General features: G+C 38.8%; 1 protein-coding gene across 2 annotated transcripts; it reads right to left on the reverse strand.

Moving 5' to 3' along the window:
* Positions 1 to 431: 431 nt before the first annotated feature.
* On the reverse strand, positions 432 to 22,723 carry Fastkd2 (FAST kinase domains 2). Of its 2 annotated transcripts, XM_005070575.4 has the most exons (12): positions 22,599 to 22,723; positions 20,803 to 21,615; positions 18,821 to 18,924; positions 18,087 to 18,195; positions 17,690 to 17,813; positions 17,288 to 17,427; positions 15,688 to 15,860; positions 11,108 to 11,271; positions 3,413 to 3,628; positions 3,087 to 3,171; positions 1,495 to 1,609; positions 432 to 618 (listed from the first exon to the last, which is right to left on the reverse strand). In XM_005070575.4, exons 2-12 carry the CDS (start codon positions 21,529 to 21,531, stop codon positions 511 to 513), a joined length of 2,067 nt encoding a protein of 688 aa, XP_005070632.1. In that variant the 5' UTR covers positions 21,532 to 21,615; positions 22,599 to 22,723; the 3' UTR covers positions 432 to 510. The 2 variants fall into 2 exon arrangements, with proteins under 2 accessions (XP_005070632.1, XP_040609387.1); XM_040753453.1 differs by lacking the exon at positions 1,495 to 1,609 and having other exon boundaries at positions 22,599 to 22,720.
* Between the last annotated feature and the right edge of the window lie 99 nt (positions 22,724 to 22,822).

Here is a 22,822-nt window from a genome sequence, read left to right on the forward strand (position 1 = left end):
GCGGGTGCATGTGAAGCCATGGTGAAGGTCAGGATGGCTTGCTCAGAACCTCACCATCTAATATGGTAGCTGACCAGTAAGTCCCTAGAGTCTGCCTGTCTCCATCCCACCCCCACACAAAGCTTACCAGTCCTCATAACTACATCTGGCTTTTTACATGGGTATCAGGGAGCCAAACTCAGATCCTCACATTTGCACACCAAACACCATAATCACAGAACCATCCCCAAGGCCCTCACCCACGTTTAACATGCTTCCTCCCTAGTAAACAGACAGCTCCTGGATATACCCACACCTGTGCAGTCAGAGGAAGGAAGGACTCTTCTGAAACATTTTCAATGTATTCTAAAACACCAGTGTCAACACATCTTCACTCTGAAGGGCATCTTTAACCTGACAGGAAGTAACATTGTTACTTATCCACTGACAACTGAGTTACAGCCTTTATTAAGGTCATTTTCACAAATGTGCTCCAGTGCCAAGAGGTTCATGTTTGCTTTAATCCGCGCTTTACACAGTTGCATCAGTGGTGGGAAGAGCTTCACCTGGATAGATCTTCGTCTTCACAAATGCCACTGCATCCTCCATCCTTAGTTTTCTCAGCTCCCAGGTATTGATCTTCCCCAAAAAGAAAAGTGTGTGAGAAAATGATAACATAAGAAATAAAAGCTACTAGGAAAAAATAAATAAAAGCTACTATAGAGATCTAAGCACATCAAAGTAGTAGCAAACCAGAGTTCAAAACTTAAATGCCCCCATGCAAATGTTCACATTCTAAACGTAATAAGTCTAAACTGAGGAAAATTATTAGCAATGAAAAGTATAAAACCTCAAAGTCTCTAAACAGAGCAAAATTATTTCCCAACTTTTAAATGGTAGCAGAAAGGTTCATCTCAAAGCTTAGTAAGCCAAGTCCAGCCCCCTTTTGGATATTAAGGTATAATAAAGGGGGATTTGAGCATATACATCACTGTGTACAGGACCACATGAGTAGCAAGTAGACAAAGCCAAGATCATCGTAAGGCCATGTATATTGGCAGGGAAGGCTGAAAAAGCTGTTCAGGAAAAGCCATGGTGCTGAGGGTCAAAGGGAAGCCTACAAGAAGGATCTTCCTCCAGTTCTCCAGGAGATAAGCACACACTATGGAAGTCTCACACTGGCCCAGAAAACAAACGCCTTACTATCACTCCCTGTTCAAGATAATCTGAAAATTGGAGGTAACAGTAAAGGCATTATTTATCCTCTTCTTCACTAAAAAGAGATTAAGGCTGACAAGGAACCATCTATAACTAGATAAAAACACCTAGCTGAGTAGAAGGCAAACCACATACTAGAATGTTCCCTCTGACAGAGAACCACAGCTAAAATATGAATTCGCATCATGCTGACTGCTCCCCTGGAGTCTAGTGGCCACCTTAACCACAGCATCTGGCAGCTGGGAGAATGCCCAGCGTGAACACTGGAAATAGTCCGTTCACATTTCTTTTTCTTACCAAGATCACATGAAAACCCATTGCATTCAAATGTCGAATTTTCAAAGCCAACAATCCTCTGGGGTGGTTTGAATTCAAACAGTAAACAGATTTAGGAACACACAGCACTGCTACTCTGAAAAGAAAAAAAAAAAAACAAGCACGACGAGTGATGGGTGAGCACCTGGAATTTTGCAACATCCTGCTCTTGGTAGCTCAGGCTGAACTCTTCATGGACCTTGTTCTCACCACTCCCTACTCTGTCCTTTTCTTCTGTTAGTTAGCCTCTGCAGACAATATAGTGTACAACTACTCTGTAAACCCAAACCTGACCTAACATTTTACATAATTATGCACCAGCCTTCTTTATGAATGTCTTTACTTTCTAAGGAGGAAAACTTCCTGATACAAAAATGCCCTTGTAAGGGTTTCTGGGGCAGTGCTAAGCTCTGACTCGAATACAATTATTCAGTAAAGCTACAGGTGAAGGCAACAACAAATACTACACGATCTTCCAAACTCTAGGAACCCTAAGACAGAGGCTCCTCCAGCGGGGATACATAAGCAAAGTGGAAAGCTGTGCTTTGAATCCCATCACACCCTGCTTTCTGGAAGGTCACTGGGAGAACAAAGAAGTGAACAAAAGATACTTTTACCCTCTCTGTCTTCCCCTGGTCACCAGTGTCCAGAAGAGAAATTTTATACTTACAGAGACCAATCAGCTTTTACACTTCCCAGCAGATTAAGAGTGGGTAACAAGATTTCAAAGGGCTGAGAGAAGGCTTTCTTAAGGGCACCTGGATAGCATAACACTTAAAAGATAACCAAGGAACAAGCCAGATGAATGCAGAAAGGGGAAAAGACACAGAACACTGTGTGAATGGATGAGGATAAGCAGGTTAAGGGTGTGAACCCTTCAGGTTGTTCCTGCTGCTGTCCACTGTATGTATGTGCCTGTCCAGAAGAGTAGCAAGAGAACACATCTGGCTCATTTCTGTGTACCGTGCAAGCCTGGCAGAACCTTCCCACAAAGGCTGACATAACAGAGAGGTGTGTGGAATCAATCCATGATCTTATGCCTTTACTGCACTGGCAGGATATTCTTCATGATATGACATTATGTTTCAACCAGAAGCACACTATATGTAATATGACTCAAGGATGACTTGGATTAGCTTCAACATGTTCCAATCCACAAATAATACTAAGTATAAAGCTATAAAGATAGATAGGACCCAGAGGAAGGGTGAAAGCATTGGGTAGTTAATTTCTGTAGATGACTCAAGTGTATGGTCACTGTATTATCTTAGCTTAAGTTAATACTGTACTGATAGTTCATGTTAACATTGTCTTACTGAACTATTATCTTTATACACTAAATTTTAAAGAATCTTTATATACTAGTATAGGGTATCTTTACATACCAATTTTTAAAGAATGTTCAGCAGGCATTCCAACTCCAGTCTGCTGTATTTAGCCACCTGTGCAGACTCACATGTGTGAAGAACCTGGTATACTGCAAGCTACATCCATTCATACGGGCTCTTTGATACTGCTACTAGATACTAAAATTTTAAATCACAATGCCCAACAATTGAGTATATGTAAACTACCTCTGCATGTTTGTGCCAGAAGTTGCATCTACATCAGAAAATGAAAATACTTTGGTCCTGTTATTATCCATTCTGATTTCAAAATCTGAAAGAAATTTAAAAATTGATATTAATTTCTCAAACAATGCTCAAAGTGATTTCCATATGACAAAAGTCTGATACCAGCAGTACCAGAAAGAACAATAACAGTAGTTAAAATAAAACTAAGAATTTATAATGGCAGATACTAATCTAGGGATTTTACATGTAGAACATCCAATCCTCTGTCAGAACAAACAGAAAATAAATTTTAAAAATACAACGTTAAACCAAAGGGAAACCCATACCAATGTGGTAATTGTGTGGCAACTGCACATTTCTTGAGAAGCGCCCTTCCCCCTCCAAGAGGTGGCTGAGCACCTCTGCAACCTTGTCATTGGGATGTGACGGTGGCAGTGGCAGCTGTGGCAACGGTATTTGCACAGGTTTGGAATAAGCGCTTCCATCAAGTTTCAGACAAGAGTTCAAAACATGAAGCTTATGAATATTCTTCTCTGTGTCACCTAAAAACACAAAAGCAAACCCACAATTAAAACCTTACTGCCATATTTTAAAATACTACTGCATCTGTATTTCTAATTGCGTCTTAAAATCTTTTCTTACTTAGTGTACATTAATTCACTTTACAAAATAATGGTTTATATTTACATGCATATATATAAGGAACTTTGATCATATTCACCCCCCCATTACCTTCACTTAATCTCCCTTCCCATCTCCACTTTGTTCTATTTTGTTCACTGAAAAAAAATTTTCATACAATATAGTCTGATCATGGTTTCCTCTTTCAACTCCTCCCAGGTCCACCCCACCCACCCAATACCATACCCTCTCTCTCTCTCTCTCTCTCTCTCTCTCTCTCTCTCTCTCTCTCTCTCTCTCTCTCTCTCTCTCTCTCTCAAATAAACAGGCAAACAAACAAAAGAACTACACAAACCAGAATTTTAAAAAAAGAAAAGTAACACACACAAACATAAAAACACAAAATCAGAAACTTCATAAGGAATAGTAAGATTTAAAAAAAAGTCCAGAAAAAGTAATATAAGACAAAATACAAAAATGCCATTGAGTTCATTTTGTATAGCCATCTACTGTTGGGCATGAGGCCTGACCTTAGGTGAGGTAACCCACTGAGACTTGACTGGAGAAAACTAATTTTTGCTTGCAAGTGGTATCAATTGTAGACAGCTTCTTGGTTAGAGATGGGGACTTGTCCTCTTCTCCCTCTCAGTGATGTGACCCTTCTGACGTGAACCTGTGTGTGCCTCCGCAGTCTTTGAGAGCCCATGTGTGCATCAGTCCCATTATGTCTGGAAGTCTTCCTGGAGTCTTTCTGCACCCTCTTCTGTGTAACTCTCTGAGCCTGAGGGGTGGGTTTGATGTCTTCTCTTTCTTCCCAAAACTCTCTCCCTGATTCTCTGGTTTTCAATGTCTAGATCAGTGACCTGTATTTGCCAATGTTTCAAACTTAGCTATCTTTACAAGTGACTTGATCTAAACTCACTTTATAGGAGAGAAACTGTCTAAGTTGGGACTACAACCCAGGTCCTAAGTCTATTCCCAAACAATAAACTATTTTTAAAAAAACCAGTATATGGAGCCGGGCATTGGTGGTGCATGCCTTTAATCCCAGCACTTGGAAGGCAGAGGCAGGCGGATCTCTGTGAGTTGGAGGCCAGCCTGGTCTACAGAGCGAGTCCTAGGACAGCCTCCAAAACAATACAGAGAAACCCTGTCTCGAAAAACCAAAAAAAAAAGAAAAAAAGAAAAAAAGAAAAAAAATCAGTATATGGGGATGACTTATCACAATTCAATTTCAGGATTTTATAGCATTGTTTATAAAATTAATTATAGCTACTTTATTTTAAGACACATTATTAAAATTTTGTACACCTACCCAAATACTGTTTTTCTTCACTTAAAGTCAATAACTGTACAGCATGGTACCACACACCTTTAATTCCAGCACTTAGGAATTCCACCCTAGAGAGGCAGAGGCAGGTCAATGTCTGTGATTTCCAGACCACCCTGGGGCTACATAGACCGACTTAAAAAAACCAAAAAAACAAAATGAAAAAGAAACAAAAACTGATTTACTTGGTTTCAAGAATAAATGAATTTACTAAATTGGTTCCTATTGGTCACTAGATGTACCAGGCATCTCATTACAGACCAGGAATGACTTTTCGTGATGACTTGGATTGGTACATTTAGTGGTATACTTAAGAAAAAGAATGCAAACACCTCCAATCAAGAACACTGCCTGTATGCAGGTAAGAGACCTGCCTCCAGACTGCACCACCACCCCACCACCCACTGGACTCTGTCCTTCCAATTCCCCTACCTAACCCCAAGTACCTGAACATCCTTCTTGTGGCCAGCCCTTCCCACAACCCCAGCAGACTACATAGGCACAGGTGCAAACCACACCAATTGGAACAACAGGCATAGGCACAACCCCCACCAGATGAAAGAACAGACTACACAGACACAAGCATCACCCACAGCAGTTAGAAGAATGGATGAGTAAACACCAGCGTAAGAATACATTCAACAATGGAAAGAGCAATATGGCACCACCAGAACCCAGTGATCCTACGAGACCAGAACATTCCAATGCAGTTCAAATACAAGAAAACAACCTTAAAAATAACTTTATGAAGATGATAGAGGTCCTTAAAGAGGAAATAAAAAATTCCCTTAAAAAATTCGAGGAAAGGGCAAACAAAAGCTTGGAAGAAATCAATAAATCCCTTAAAGAAAGAAAAGAATAAACAATCAATTAAAGGCAATGATTCAAGACTTGAAAACTGAAATAGAAACAATAAAGAAAACACAAACTAGGAGAATTCTTCACCAACAGAATACAAGGGAGGAAAGAGAATCTCAGGTGTTGAAGATACGCTAGAGGAAATAGATTCATTAGTCAAAGAAAATGTTCAATCCAATAAATTCCTAACACAAAATATCCAGGAAGTCTGGGACACCATGAAAAGATCAAACTGAAGAATAATAGGGACAGAAGAAGGAGAATCCCAGCTCAAAGGACAGGAAACATATTTAACAAAAATCACAGAAGAAAACTTTCCCAACCTAAAGGACATACCTATAAAAGGACAAGAGGCTTCCAGAACACCAAATAAGTTGAGCCAAAAAATAAATAAATAAAAAATTAAATAAAAATATTTTAAAAAGTCCCCTCACCATATAATAATAAAACACTAACCATACAGAATAAAGAAAAAACATACTAAGAGCTGGAAAGGAAAAACAGGCCAAATAACACAAAGGCAGACCTATCAGAATTATTATACCTGACTTCTCAATGGAAACTCTATAAGGAGAATCTAAAAGTCAGAAAGAAGGTCCTGAACAAACATTTTGCAGACACTAAGGGACTACAGATGGCAGCCCAGACTACCATACCCAGCAATCACCATAGATGGAAAGAACAAGATATTTCAGGATAAAACCAGATTTAAACAACACCTATATACAAATCCAGCCACACAGAAAGTACTAGAAGGAAAACTCCAATCCAAAGAAACTAGTTACATCCACAAAAACATAGGCAAAAGATAATCTCACACAAGCAAAACCCAAAGAAAGGAAACATACACACTTCTACCACCGAAACCAAAATAAAAAAATAATAGGAATTAACAATCACTGGTTATCAAGGAAATCAATTTGCCAATAAAAAAGACACCAGCTAACAGAATTGATAAGAAAACAGGATCCACCTTTCTGTGGCATGCAAAAAACACATCTCAACTTCAAAGACAGAAATTACCTCAGAGTAAAGGGTTGGGAAAAGATTTTCCAACCAAATGGACCTCAGAAGCAAGCCAGAGTAGCTATGCTAATGTCTAACAAAACAGACTTCAAACTAAATTCAATCAAAAGAGATGGAGAAGGACATTTCCTATTCATGAAAGAAAAAAAATCTATCATGAACAACTCTCAATTATGAACATCCATGACCCAAACACAAGGGTACCCACATTTGTAAAAGAAACATTACTAAAGCTTAAACCACATATCAAACCCCACACACTAATAATAGTGGGAGACTTCAACACTCCACTCTCACCAATGGACAGGCCTGCCAGATAGAAACTTAAAAGAGAAACAAGGAAAATAACAGATGTTATGACTCAAATGGGCTTAACAGACATCTATAGAACATTTCATTGAAACACAAAAGAATATACCTTCTTCTCAGCACTTCATAGAACCTTCTCTAAAAGTAACCACATACTCAGTTATAAAAATTGGAATACCTCTTGTATCTTATTGGATCACCAAGGTTAAAATTAGAAGAGTTCAACAACAACACAAACTGCAGAAAGTCTACAAACTCATGGAAACTGAACAACTTCCAACTGAATCACCACTGGGTTAAAGAAGAAATAAAGAAAGAAATTAAAGACTTCTAGAATTGAATGAATATGAATCTATAACATACCCAAACTTATGGGACACTTTGAAAGCAGTGCTAAGAGGAAAATTCATAGCACTAAGTGTCTACATAAAGAATTTGGAGAAATCTCTCTAGTGACTTAATAGCACACCTGGAAGCTCTAGAACAAAAAGAAACAAACTCACCAAGGTGGAGTAGAAGGCAGGAAATAATCAGACTCTGGGCTGAAATCAATAAATTAGAAACAGAGAATAATACAAAGAATCAATGAAACAAAGAGTTGGTTCTTTGAAAAAAGAAATTAACAGGACATGTAAATCCAAACTAACCAAATGGCAGACAGAGAATATCCAAAAAAAAAAAAAAAAAAAAATCAGAACCAAAAGGGGATATAACAATAAACACTGAGAAAATCCAGAAAATCATTAGATCATATTTCAAAAACTCATACCCCACCAAATTGCAAAATCTAAAAGAAATGGACAATTTTCTTGATAGGTACCACATACCAAAGTTAAATCAAGACCAGATAAACAATGTAAACAGACCTATAAGCCCTAAAGTCATTAAAAGTCTTCCAGTCAAAAAAAATCCCAGGGCCAGATGGTTTCAGTGCAGAATTCTACCAGAATTTCAAAGAAGAGTTAATACTAATACTCCTCAAATTGTTCAAAACAATAGAAACAGAAGGAACATTGCCAAACTCTTTTTACAAGGTCACAGTTACGCTGATACCTAAACCCACACAAAGATGAAACAAAGAAAGAGAATTACAGACCAATCTCCCTCATGAACACTGATGGAAAAATACTCAATAAAATACTGGCAAACCAAATTCAAGAACACATCAGAAAAATCATCCTTCATGATCAAGTAGGCTTCATCCCAGAGATGGAGGGATGGTTCAACATACAAAAATTTGTCAATGTAATCCACCATTTAAATAAACTGAAAGAAAAACAAAACAAAACACATGATCATCTCATTCGATGCTGAAAAATCCTTTGACAAAATCTATCACCCCTTCGTGATGAAGGTTCTGGAAAGTTCAGGGATACAAAGAACATAACTAAACATAATAAAAGCAATATCCATCAAGTCAACAGCCAACATCTAATTAGAGAGAAACTCAAAGCAATTCCACTAAAATTAGGAATAAAACAAGGCTGTCCACTCTCTCCATATCTATTCAATATAGTACTTGAAGTTCTAGCTACAGCAATAAGGCAACAAAAGAGATGAAGGGGATACAAACTAGTAAGGAAGAAGTCAAACTTTTGCTATTTGCAGATGATATGATAGTATATATTAAGTGACACCAAAAATTCTACCAGAGAAGTCCTACAGCTGATAAACACCTTCAGTAATGTGGCTGGATACAAAATTAACTCAGAAAAATTAGTAGCCCTCTTATACACAAATGATAAATGGACTAAGAAAGAAATCAGAGAAACAATACCTTTTACAATAGCCAAAAATAATATAAAATAACTTGGGGGTAACTCTTGCCAAACAAGTGAAATATCTGTATGATAAGAACTTTAAGTCTTTGAGGAAAGAAACTGAAGACGTTATCAGAAAATGTAGAGAATCTCCTATATCCATGGATTGGTAGGATTAACAGTAAAAAATGGCAATCTTACCAAAAGCAATTTACAGATTCAATGCAACCCTCATCAAAATTCCAACACAATTCTTCACAGACCTGGAAAGGACAATACTCAACTTCATATGGAAAAACAAAAAAAAAAAAATCCACAATAGCCAAAAACAACCATGTACAATAAAGGAACTTCCAGAGGCATCACCATCCCTGACTTCAAGCTTTACTATAGAGCTATAATGATAAAAACAGCATGGTATTGGCACAAAAATGGAAAGGTGAATCAATGGAATCAAATTGAAGACCCTGGCATAAATCCACACATTTATGAACACCTGATTTTTGACAAAGAAGCCAAAATAATACAATGGAATATAGAAAGCATCTTCAATAAATGGTGCTGGCATAACTGGATGGTGGCATGTAGAAGAATGCAAATAGATCCTTATCTATCAATCTGCACAAAACTCAAGTCCATGGGGATCAAACACCTCAACATAAATCCAGTTACACTGAAACTGACAGAAGAGAAGGTGGAAAGTAGCCTTGACTGCATTGTCACAGAAGACAACTTCCTAAATATATCACCAGTAGCACTGACACTGAGATTGACAATTAACAATTGGGACCTCCTGAAACTGAGCCAAAGGACAAGATCAATAAGACAAAAAACGTCAGCATACAGAATGGGAAAAGATATTCACCAACCCTACATATACTGAGTGTGGTAACCCAGACCCAGAAAGACAAACATGGAATGAACTCACTCATAAGTGGATATTAAATATAAAGCAAACAATAACCAAACTACAATCCATAGCCCCAGAGAAGTTAGGTAACACAGAGAACCCTAAGAGGGACACATGGGTTTCCCTGGGAAAGTGAAATAGATGAGATCTCCTGGGTAAACTGGAGACAGGTGGGGGATGGGAACACGAGGAATCAGGTTATTGAATTGGGGGCTAGATGAAGGGGGAGAGCAATGAAAGAGATATCTTGATAGAGGGGGGCCATTTTGGTGTTGGGGAGAAATCTGGTGCCAGGAAAACTCCCAGGAATCCACAAGGATGACCACAGCTAAGACTCCTAGAAATATTGGAGAGGGTCCCTGAACTGGCCTTCTTCCTGTAATCAGAATGGTGACTACCCTAACTGTCAATCACAGAGTCTCCATTCAGTACCTGATGGAAGCAGCTATAGATCCACAGAAAAGCACTGGGCTGAGCTCAGTTGACCAGAGGAAGGAGGGATTATGTGAGCAAAGCAAGGTAGGGTGTCAAGATCATGACAGCAAAACCCACAAAGACAGCTGACCTGAACTTGTGGGAGCTCACAGACTCTGAACAGACAGTTAGGGAGCTGGCATGGGACCAACTTAGGACCTCTGCATGTGGATGACAGCTGTGTAGCTTGGTTTGTTTGTGGGGCTCCTAGCAGTGAGATCAGTAGTCCCTGGTGCATGAGCTGGCTTTCTGGAACCTATTCCCCATGTAGATGCCTCGACCAGTCTTAATGCAGGGCAGGAGCTTGGTCCTGCCTTAATGTGATATGACAGGTTTTGTTGACTCCTCTAAGAGGCCTGCCCCTTTCTGAAAGGAGGAGAAGCAGATGGGGGGATAGACAGGAGGTGGGGAGCGGGAACAGGAAGAGAGGAAAGAGGATGAACTGTGGCTGGTATATAAAATAAATGAAAAAATTTAATAATAAAGACAACATTGAGCTTTGAGTACGTGTGGACAGTGAGAAAACATGCAGTACAGGCTACAGAATAACAACTGTACAGACATGATTTCTTCCTCACACAGTGGATGTCAGTAAAGGTAGCTGTGTGGGCTTGTAGATTGGAACACGGTCCTTTGATCACCTTTATCAGTTGTACTCAGCAACATTTGCTCTGTATATATGAACTAATGATGCTCCAAAAATCCCACTCTGAATGACAAGGTGACATACTACCTGAAGTCAGCAGTTCGTTGATGATGTTCTTTTTGATAAGCTGGTTAACGAGGGTCAGGGGGAAATAATTCATCAGGCAAAATGAATACACAATACTCAATAGGTTTTCGGAAGAGATGTGGTGAAGATGAACAGTCACAGCACTTGCCATTGCTTCTAGGAACCTTTTGGGGAACAAAGGAAAGTCAGATTTCAAATTAGCTTACAAGACAAGGGCACAGAAGAGCTGATTCCATGCTATAGGATCAAGGTCTCAAAGGAATGCAAAGACATGAGATGAAACAATCAAACTTGTAAATAAGCATCCATATATAGTGCAGGACATCCCATGGTAAGTGTACATATTCAATAAATGACTACTGTGGCGGTACTGCATACAATTGTCTTCATAGGCTTCCAGTCATTTCACTCCTATTAAAACTCTATGGGGTAGCAGTATTATTATTCTCATAAATTAAAATGAATGAGCAGGCCCAGAATTTGAGTAATTCATCCATGAACTAATTACAGTGGATGGGCAGCTTATGCAGAGACTATATTAGAACCTAAATGGTCTGGCACCAGAGCCTTTTACTTTACAGTTTTCGCAACTGTAGTTTTATAAGCAATTACAATTTCTTAGCTATCAAATTCGTGGTAATGAATTACAAGCCCAAGCCTACCAAAAACAGGCTGGAAGACAGTTCAGCAGCTCCAAACACTGGCTGCTCTTGCAGAAGGCCTGAGTTCCATTCTCAACACCCACACGGCGGCTCACAGCTGGCCGTAACTCTAGTTCCAGGATCCAACTTCTTTTTCTGGCCTCCAGAGGCACCAGCCACACATGTAATATACACACATATGCACAGACAAAACACACATGCACACAAAATGAAAGTAAGTAAATCTTTAAAAGAAAAGAAACTAGAAAAAGAACAAACCAAACCCAGAATTAGTAGAGGAAGAAAGCAATGAAGACTTAGACAGAAACAAATACGAACAACAGCAACAATGAAGCAGAGTGGCAAACCCATAGCTTAACTAGAGTGGAAAAGACAGAACTATCTGAAAAGCAGATATGAGAGAGGACACTTAACACCACAAGGTGACAAAAGGCGCTGGAGATGGAGATGTCACTTAGTTGGTACAATGCTGAACATGCCTGAAACCACAGGTTCAATCCCCAGTACCACAGAGTAGGCATGGTGGGAATACCTATAATCCCTGACATTTGGGAGGTTGAGGTAGGAGGATCAAAACTTCAAGGCCAGCATGGGCTACATAGTGAACTCAAGTTAAAAAAAAAGATGCATGTAACCTATCTTCCTGTATATACTAAATCATCTTTCAATTATTTATAATATCTAATGCAATGCAAATTCTACATAATTAGCTGTGATACTCTTTCACAGAAAAATAACAATAAAGTTTGTACATGCTCCCTTGACACCCACAATAATAAAAGAAACCTAATAAAACATTATGAAAAAAATGTTTGCTAACAAATTGGTAGCCAAGAAGAAATAAATTCATACACAAACAACAAAGACTAAACCATGAAGAAAAAGAAAACCAAAATAGACCAAAAATGAATGCAAAGACTGAATCAGCTACCAAAAACCTCACAAAAAATCTGGAGAGGTGTTTTAGTAGTACACATACATACATGCAAGCAACATTCACATACATAATTGAAAAACAAACAAAATAACCTCTCAACAATGAAAAAGTCCAGGACCAGAGCACTTCAGCAGTGAATTCTGATGAATTCCACCAAATGATGAGAAGAATAATGAAGTTAACAAAACACTCTTAAACTCATCCAAATATCTACAGAAGAGAGAATATTTCTAAACTCACAAGACCAACATTATCTTCACATCAAAGCTAGGAACAGCAAAACAGTAGCAAACCAAATTCAATATCATGAAAAAGATCATAGATATACCACAAACAAGTGAGATTCAGATAGGCCAGCACACGCAACCAATTAATGCTATAAGCCACGTTAACAGAAGGGTTAAAAGAAAATCACACCATTCCCTTAATACATAAAGAAATGCATTTGAGAAACTCAACACCCTTTAATGATAAATTTCCCAATACATTTGGTATGGATGGATGCACTTCAATATAATAAAGCCATATGTGAAAAGTTCATAGAGTCAGCAGCATGTTAAATGGTGAAAACTCAGATATAAGGCAAGAATGCCTCCTCTTGCCCACTTCTATTTAATATAGTACTAGAAATTCTAGCTTAAGGTGAAATAAATAAATAAATAAAAATGAAATTAGGTCTATAAATAATGATGTGGGGAAAGGTAAAGGAAATGAATAAGATCCAAAGCAGAGAAGTAGCATCAGCTTCATTTCTCTGTACTAAAGAACTCCCAGTCTCCTTTATTCCATCAAAGAGAGTAACTCCACGAGAACAACCTAACCAAGGAGGGCAGAGACTCACGCCTGTCAAACTACAAAACACTGGATAAAGAAATGAAAGGTGATACAAGGAAAGCACAGCAAGACACTGCTCAGCCATAGACTGGAAGCCAACATGTCCATAGCATGTTCAGTGACACAGTGATTCAGTACTGTCTCTACCAAACTCCCAGGAGCATTGTTTTACACAACAAACAAAACAGCGATCCTGAAATTCAAATGGAAACCAAGTTGCCTGAATCCCTTAGCAATCTTGGGAAGAAAGAACGAGGCGGGAACCATAGCACCTTTCTAATTCAGAACATATTACCAAGCTATGGTAATTTAAGACAAAGCAGTTCTGCAGAAAAGCAAACAAGGCACTAAGAACACACAACGGGGAAAGGGCAGTCACTTCAACAATGCTGAGAAAACTGGGTATGTGCATAAAAAGAATGAAATTAAGTTTGTCTTACACTTCATACAAAAATCAACTTAAAAAGAGTAAGCATAAGACTTGAACTCCTACAGGAAAGCTGTATTTTATAACTGTGCAAACAATGATTTTTAGACTATGATGTAAAAAGTACAATCAACAAAAGCAGAAATAGTCAAAGGGATAACAGCAAAGTAAAATTCTTCTGTTAAGCACACAAATTAGTCCACAGAATCAAAGAAGGGTAGAAAATACTTGCAAATTGTATACCCAACAGGGGATTACCATCTAAAATATGGAAACAATGCCTACCATTTAATAGCATAAAGACATGATCAGAAAATAAACAAAGAATATGGCAAATGTATCTCCAGAATAGACACACAATACAGCTGTAAGGAAGGATGCTCAACACAACTAACGGTCAGGAAATGCAAACCTAAACCACAAATACACATACCCTTGCACATTTAGGATGGCTACAAAAGCAAGAAAAGAAGACATGGAGCAATCAGAACCAGCCCACACCACACAACACACCCTGACAGGGAAACACTCCGTGCACACCACACTGTGCTCAACACAGGGGACAGCCCTTGCATACCACACCGTGATCACCGTGGGGAAAACAGCCCTTCCATATCATGTGGTGCATACTTTTAGGGGTATAGCCCTTCCACACTATACACACTACTGGGAGAAAACTAAAATTGGTGAAGATTTGAAGATTCCTCAAAAAATAAAAACCTAAAAACAAAAAATAAGAGGGCTATCATATGGTCTCTTGATCTCACATTCATTCTCTCTCTCTCTCTCTCTCTCTCTCTCTCTCTCTCTCTCTCTCTCTCTCTCTCTCTCTCTCTCTCTCTCTTTCCCTCCTTCCCTCTTGCTTTTGTTTTAGGTTTTTAAAACAAGAGTCTCACTCTGTAACCTAGGTTTGCCTCTAATGCACAGTAATCCTCCTGCCTACTTCCCAAGTGCTGAGATTAGAGGCATGGCTACCACAGCAAGTTTTCCAAGTACATTTTGATTTACAAGAATTAAAATCATTATCTCAACTGGATATGTACACTCTTATGTTCAATACAAAAGTCAACATATGTTAACAACCTACATGTTCACCAAGATATGAATAAATATAACGTGCTATAAATATACAACTAGGATATTATTTAATCTTTAAAAGGAGAAAAATCCTTCCACATGATGATACAATGTATTTAAGTGAGTAAGTGTGTCTAGATGAACATAGTACATATTCTGAATTCAGAAACAGCAGGATAAATGTGAGAAGGAAGGAGCAAGGGAACAGAAGGGTGCTGGTCAGCAGGATGGTTCCAACATGGAGGAAGATGCAGTTCCAGACAGCGGTGCTATGCCTGGAGTCAGCATCACTGCACTGGCCACTTGAAAGTGGCCAGGAGAGCACCTCTCTTGTCAAAACCCTTTACCACAACAATGAATTTTGAAGAGACATTTCTCAACATTTTAACAAAGTTAAAAAGGACAATTTAGGAGTCAACAGGAAAAAGTGGACAGGCTCAAAATGAAAATTCCTATAATGAATGAACAACCAAGACAAAGACACACGAAGATAAGACTCTATTCAACTCTGTAAATGCACGCTGCTGTACTTCTAGACATGGTGGCTGTGAACACAGTCTTGTCTACTAATGTGGTAAGTCTGAGGTTTGTAATCATTTCTGTAAGCACACCATACAATGATGCAAAGGAAAACGGTACATACTCTCTGTTCTGGTCTTTGTGGGCGTGATTGAGAGAAGAATACACATAAAGGATAGAAACAATGTTCTTTATGTTTAGAGAGTCAGGGTCTTCCACTACTTTCTTCATAAGCTTGTCCATCAAACCAGGAGGTCGAAAACCAAGGTTTTCAAATAACATGAGGAAAAAGGTAACCTTAAAAACAGAAAAGAGAGGAAGTTACTCAACAGCTACACCATGCTACTATAAGGTTTTAAATCTCAAAGAACTTAAATAACAAAATATTATCCCAAAAGGAAAGATTATATTTTCTTTTTGTTATTTAACAATCAATCTCTTTCTAAGCTGAGAACCAATACATAGAATGATATCCATACCCCAAGACACAGAATGATATCCATACTTCAGTTAAAATCCTTCTTAGTTGGGTGGTGGTAGCGCACACCTTTAACCCCAGCAATCAGGAGTCAGAGGTAAGCGGATCTTTGGCTTTGAGGCCAGCCTAGTCTACAGAGTGATTTCCAGAATGGAGAAACCCTGTCTCAAAAACCTAACAACAAAATCACTCTTTCTTACCCATCTTTCATAGAATAGATCTGAAAGCTACTTTAAATTGTGCTTTTTCAGAAGTTTTTGAGATGACCAATTCTATCTTGAACTGTTCCACTTCTAAACATTGCCTAGATTTTCATATATATGTGATAACTCATTTTTTTCTTTTTCTTTCTTTTTTTACCGACATGCTGGCTTGAGTCTCAGCCTCCTGAGAAGCTGGGTAGGATCACAGATGTGTGCTACCATGCCCAGCTGGACTATCTGAACCTTAACCCTAATATAGTGCAAATAGTATTCCTATCTTTCCTTGTCTTTTTCAATTTTTTTAAAATTAGTACACACAGTATTCCCTTTCATTATAGCATTTTCAAATAAAATGTACTTTTGTAATACAAACATGCTTGTATTTTATATTAATTTATGGAAGTAAAATATCATGATTAAGATAAATTTCACTTCCAATTTTCAGCTGGGTGATATGTACCACAAAACTACTGTCTTGAAACTTAATTTCATAATAAATTCAAAATTCATCTTACTCTCTTAACCAAGTGAACCCGCTGATGTACCTCAGCCTCCACCTACTTCACCAAAAGCAAGATTCACACACACACACTGCTTCATTTAGACATCTGGATGGTTAAACAGAGTTCCTGAGATCTTTGACTCCAAAGAAAACAACAGACAAGATCATAAAGTAGTAACATTTCACTCTTCAAAAACCACAAGCCTGTCATATAGTATTAGTTAGACCCATTTCTATTATGCAAAGCAAACAAGAATATAGGACCCATAAGGCTAAACAGTTAGCACACCTACCATATAAATAACCTTTTGATAACCAAACAGAAGAACTTTGGACAATGTAGCTTTTCTTTCAGATAGAAAACTGGCCGCAGATAAACTATTCTGTAAATTCGTAGCCTGTAGAAAGGGAGGAGCTGAGCTAATTTAGCACTGGAATATTCTGACATGACCTCTCTAAGCAGAGCGAAACATTTAAAACAAGTGAATGAATGAAAAATCATCCTCACAATTTTTCTGGAACATCCCTAAATGAGACTCACTTGTTTCACCGTCCAAATTTCAAAAGTTGTAGCCACATAGTCTGCTATGCTCTTGAAGAGATCTTCATTTTGGTATCGGAGGTCTCTACAGGACTGCAGTATGCTGATCAATACTTTATAAGGACAACCGTGGATATTATCTTTAAGAATGAGTTAAATACACAAGCATTAGCAGATCGTTTTGAACATAAGATTTAAGACACTCAATACCTTCTTTGGGAGAAAAATAATACTGTATTTTGAAGGAAAATAAAACTACAGCCAAAAATATAATATGTATGTAACCAATCATCAGTTCTGCATCATACAAACCAAGATTTCAAAACAAGTAATTGGTCAGATGTGGCAGATCATAGTAGAGAAAGCCAGATGTGGCAGATCATATAGGAAAAGCCCCCTTACCTATGACCATCTTACTGCATTCGTTCAGAAGGACAACAGAGCGGTGATCCATGGCAGCTAGTACTTCAAACATGTGCTGGCTATTCAAGACAGAAAATTTGTCCAACTCCTTCAAGGCTTTCATCTAAAGAAAACAAACTTGCATTTAATTATCATCTGTAGGAAATTTAATGCTGCAGAAACAGGCATGAGGCTGAAGAAAGGTGACAGACAAATTAAGAAGAAAAATATATTCACAGACATGTTTGCACATACAGATAGATGTCTTAATTCACTTCAGCAAAGCTAAGCGCAAAAGCACAGCCATGACCTCCTTCAAAACTAACTTTAGGAAGGGATCAGTCAAAGAACAACTTTTCTTCAAATTTCATCCACTAGAGAAAAGCCAGGTGTTTACCTCCAGTTTCTTCTTAAGAGCAGGTGGCGTGTCTTTCCCAATACATTTCATCACTGTTTGTAATGTGAAGATCTGTTCTATCTTCCAAACTTGCTGATCCACTAGGATTCTGTCATTAGACACAAGAAATAGGATAATCCTAGAGTCCAAACCAGAAATCTGAAAACTCATTTGGTTCAGCCCCTACTTGGAATAGGCCAGGAATATGAAATCCACAGATGAGGTCTACCTGCCCAAGAGGGTGTAAGCACTTAGAGAAGGATCTAAATCATTCTACCATATTTCCTCTTACACCATTGCACTGTCTTTATTAATGAACAAACGGCATCAGATCAAAGGTATCCCCATAGCCTTCTCTAATCTGTGATAGCAGATCTGTTATATCAATTTTATATCTTTTTAAGATAAGTCAGCATAATGTAATCCCTCCTATGTAACTATTCTGAATTGAGTACACATGTCGGTTCTCCCCCAACTTTACATCAGTACCAGAGTCTAAGAAAAACTAATTTCAATATTACCCACATCTTTTTACAAAGGAATCCTTTAAAAAGTATTATCTTCAGCTTTATATCATTCAGAATTGGACATTTAAATTTAATAAAGTATTAACTACACTAATGCTTACCTTACCAGTGTCTCCCAAAAAGGGAATTCAATTTCCATCGAACTTTTTAATTCCCCATATAAGGACCGCAGAGAAAACCATTTGAAGAAACCTAGGAGGCTCTTACCTCAACCCTGCTCGAAGCGCATTCACATTCATGCATGGTTCCAATGTCTCTAAAACAGTTGACAGAATTGAAAGACATCTCTCATCACACTCATTGATGCGTTCCTATTAAAATATAATTGTAAATACACCAAAGGTGAGGAGACGTGTACTAGCTTTCCCATCAAAACCTCTGAACTCATACTTTCAAAGGACTAAGTAACAGACCAGGAATTCACAAAATCCACCACACATACACATATTCAGGAAATAAGATGTGACAGTTCAGTGGCTTTTCCAAATAACTGTGACACACAACCTTTTAAACACCGACACATTTTTATGCATCATTTGAAATCCATTTGATATGGAGTATATTCCTTTGCTTGTGAAATACTCGCATTAAACATTTTTACCCCTTCATGGGCCTAAAATCCCATGGTGGTTTCAGGCCCATAGTGGAATAACAGAAGAGCTACTAAAGCATATAGGCTAATTGCTCCCCTAAATGAACCCTAGAAGACTGTGTTCTCACAATATCCACATAGCCTTTCTTGAGCACCATGCGGCAACTGCCCTGTGAATCTTCTTGCTAGCATGGTCCACAGCATTTTCCCACTACTATCTGGGTCTCAGTTAGGGTGCAGCAGGGTGATCTGGAAAGAGAACAGTGATGATGCAGCTTCTCTAGAGCTCTACAATTCAACCTCAACTCATCTAAGAGTAGGACCATATTTGAGGAAGCCTTTTACTCCTTGCTAAAGTGGGAGAAATAATCGTGACTTCTAAGGCTCTGAGTCAGAACTAGTGGACAGTTTGAAGTAGATAAACTTGGAAGGGAGGAGAGGCTGGTTTTATTCCCATGAGTTTCCTTAATAATGTATATACCTCATCACATCCTCTGTGAAAGGTCAGACTACTTGACTCAAATGCACTGACAGCACACTGTCCTTTACCTCTGGCTAAATGTCTTTATGACACCACACACATTACGGAGGCACAATCACATGCAGATTTTTTTTAATCTAACTATGTTACCAGTGAAGACGCCACACAGTTGTGAATGCCTGTCCAAGGTCCAAGACATAACTGTGTCACTGTCAGTGAAAGGTGAATCATAACAACCATTTTAAATGACTACATAAGAAATGAATACAGTGCCCACCAAACAAAACCACAAAATAGTTCCTGAGGAAATATGAATCAAGTTTACATAAAAAATTAAAAACTCACATACCTATAAACTCAATTCATGGATTCCAGTGAAACAGAGTATGTGACACATTATCTCTAGGGAAATGATCTATTTTCAGATACTTAATTACTAAGTTTAGGAGTCTGACATAGCCACTCTTAAAAAGTAAATGGTTACTTCTTCACATCTACTACCATATAAGTGACATCAAGCAAGACACTGACATCCTTGTTTGAAATTGAAAATACAAACATGAGGATGTCAATGTTTTGCTTATAAATCCCCAAGAGACTACTGGGCCTACTGGGCAAATATAAACTCCACTGGGCATAAAACCACGGTACCTTGTACATGGCTGACACCCAATATATGTTCACTCTGTGAATCAAGGAATCCATTAGCTGCTAACCAAGCAGCTTGATATCACTGAATCTGTTTCCTAGCATTCAGAGCTGGTGAGAGGATTAAGATTATGGAAGGAAAATGCTAGTTCACCTCCTTTCCTATCCCTTTTTCCTTTGATTATCCAACCTTTCTTTGTACATTTTGCATCTCTCTTCATTTTAGCTTCTTCATTCGCACTTAACCCTGGAGAAAGCAAGTGGGGCAGACTTTCACAAATTCCCAAAGCAAAAGAAATGATCTAACTTAAGGTCTCCTAGACATATAACATAGAATACAGAAATGCACCTAAAAACATATATTGCACTGATAGTCTCTTTTAAGGAAGCTGTATATATCTCCTTCCCCTGACTCCGTCAAAATACATAAGACACAGTAAAGCCACATGTAAGTCTCCTTTGACTTACCTGAGCCACTCTCAGCAGAGTCTGTACCATCAGAGTATTCTGAGGGACTCCAAGCTTCATTATAGCATTCAGACTGAACAGAAGATGGTCATAATGCATAATCTGGGTTTCTCTGATCATTTGTTCGCACAGCTGGCTAAAGGCGGAGTGACTGAACATCAGTTGTATTTCAAAGCGCCTCTTGTCTTCAGATATCCTTTTGGCGATTGTCCACATTGCTAAGAAATAGCTACTACTAGGAAACGTAGGTGCTTTTGAAAATGTATCAAGCACGTCACTCAGAGAGTTACACTCCTGGACCAGCTTTTTATGATTCACGGGGGTTGGTCTCATTTTCTTGGTGAGCACATCTTCACTGGAGGCATGATGGGAGTTTATTTTCATTAAATCATGATCAGATGCCCCATCAGAGGCAAGAAAATGTTCTGAGTCAGAGGACAGTCTTCTAGGACACAGCACTCTGTCAAGTTTAAAGACAGCTGCACAGCTTAGGCCTTTAGTTTGAGTACAGCCATCTACTGGTTTCAAAACACCCTGAAAGAGGTATCTAACAGATGGCTGGAGTCCCTCACCAAAACCATTTAGCAGACAGTTTCTTGAGTTCCACTTTGAATGAACAACTTCTGGTCTACAAAACCTCAGGGGATATATCCTCAAAAATCTGCTTCTTGGAACTAAAGTACTCAATTGTCTGGCATTCCATAACAAGGAATATGTTTTGTTATTCATTTTGCTATCCACTGGCAAGCTTTCAAAGACTCAAGGTGCAACAAAACTTAACTTCTTCCCTGAGAGCACAAGCTGTGAGCTATCCTGCAGGGGACAGGTGAATAAAAGAAATAACAGTTAAAGATTATTGCTTAAATAAGGCAAATGCATCCATCAGGAGCTGGCATAGTCCCTATGAGCAACTAGAGCTTCGTTTCCCCAGTGTGTTCTTCAACCTTTATCCCAGCGTGCATACCACTGCACAGTACCTAGGTCGGTCACTTTAGCCGATGTACTGTAAAGTAGCTTCTGGATAAATAATGACAATAATAATGATTTCCTGTGTTCGATGAGTCTTCCTCTGCTAAGGGTAATTTTGTTAACACGACTTTGCAAACCTCCATTGAAACTAGTATCACTGATGGACACTTGCAATAAAATAATCTAGCAATGTCTAAACTAAACCGTGAAGAAAACGTACTCGGACAGGACAGTCTTGCTTAGGGAAAGAAGAAGAAAAAAAGAGAAAAAGAAAGAAGGAAGGAAGTAAGGAAGGAAAGAAAGAAAGGAAGAAAGGAAAAGAAAATGGCTGGGCGTTGGTGGTGCATGCCTTTAATCCCAGCACTCGGGAGGCAGAGGCAGGCGGATCCCTGTGAGTCCAGGCCAGCATAGTTTACAGAGTGAGTTCCAGGACAGCCGGATTCCTTCACAGAGAAACCCTGCCTTCAGGGGAAAAAAAATAACAAAATCTAAACAATGTTCTCTGTGCTTAAGAAACTAAAATCAGCCGGGCGTTGGTGGTGCACGCCTTTAATCCCAGCACTCGGGAGGCAGAGGCAGGTGGATCTCTGTGAGTTCGAGACCACGCCTGGCCTACTGAGTGAGTTCCAGGACAGCCTCCAAAACAATACAGAGAAACCCTGTCTCGAAAAACCAAAAAACAAGAAACTACCATCAGCCAGCCTCATTAAGATCCCGAAACCGGAGCCAGTTCTTCCTCAACTAGCCCACCCAACATCAACACACACACTATAAAAAGACTACTGCGATACCGCCCACGATTCCGCTTACGCTCGCCAGCCACTCACCTTAGAACACCACCCCGTGCTCATACACAGGCGCAGCCATGACAGTTCCGCTCAAAGCGGCGCGACTGATGACGTTCTACGGATTGCTGTATAAGTCAAAAAGCATAAGTTCGCAGCGGCTTCCGAAGGCTGACTGTAAAGAGAGAGACTGGTTTCTCTTCTCGGATGAAGAGATATAGCCGAGGACCGTGGGAAAATCCGGAGCTTATAAAGTTCATGTACGG

The sequence above is a fragment of the Mesocricetus auratus genome, unplaced genomic scaffold (genome assembly GCF_017639785.1).
Source record: "Mesocricetus auratus isolate SY011 unplaced genomic scaffold, BCM_Maur_2.0 Super-Scaffold_100010, whole genome shotgun sequence".
Lineage (NCBI taxonomy): Eukaryota > Metazoa > Chordata > Mammalia > Rodentia > Cricetidae > Mesocricetus > Mesocricetus auratus.

What these genes read in the sequence shown, in the direction of transcription:
- Fastkd2 (XM_005070575.4), bottom strand. Translation starts at nt 21,531, where the DNA reads ATGAATAACAAAACATATTCCTTGTTATGGAATGCCAGACAATTGAGT. An exon ending in GCGCTTCGAGCAGGGTTGAG is followed by an intron (nt 18,196 to 18,820) that starts GTAAGAGCCTCC and finishes GTCTAATGACAG; the next exon opens with AATCCTAGTGGATCAGCAAG. An exon ending in GCCACACAATTACCACATTG is followed by an intron (nt 3,172 to 3,412) that starts GTATGGGTTTCC and finishes AATTTCTTTCAG; the next exon opens with ATTTTGAAATCAGAATGGAT.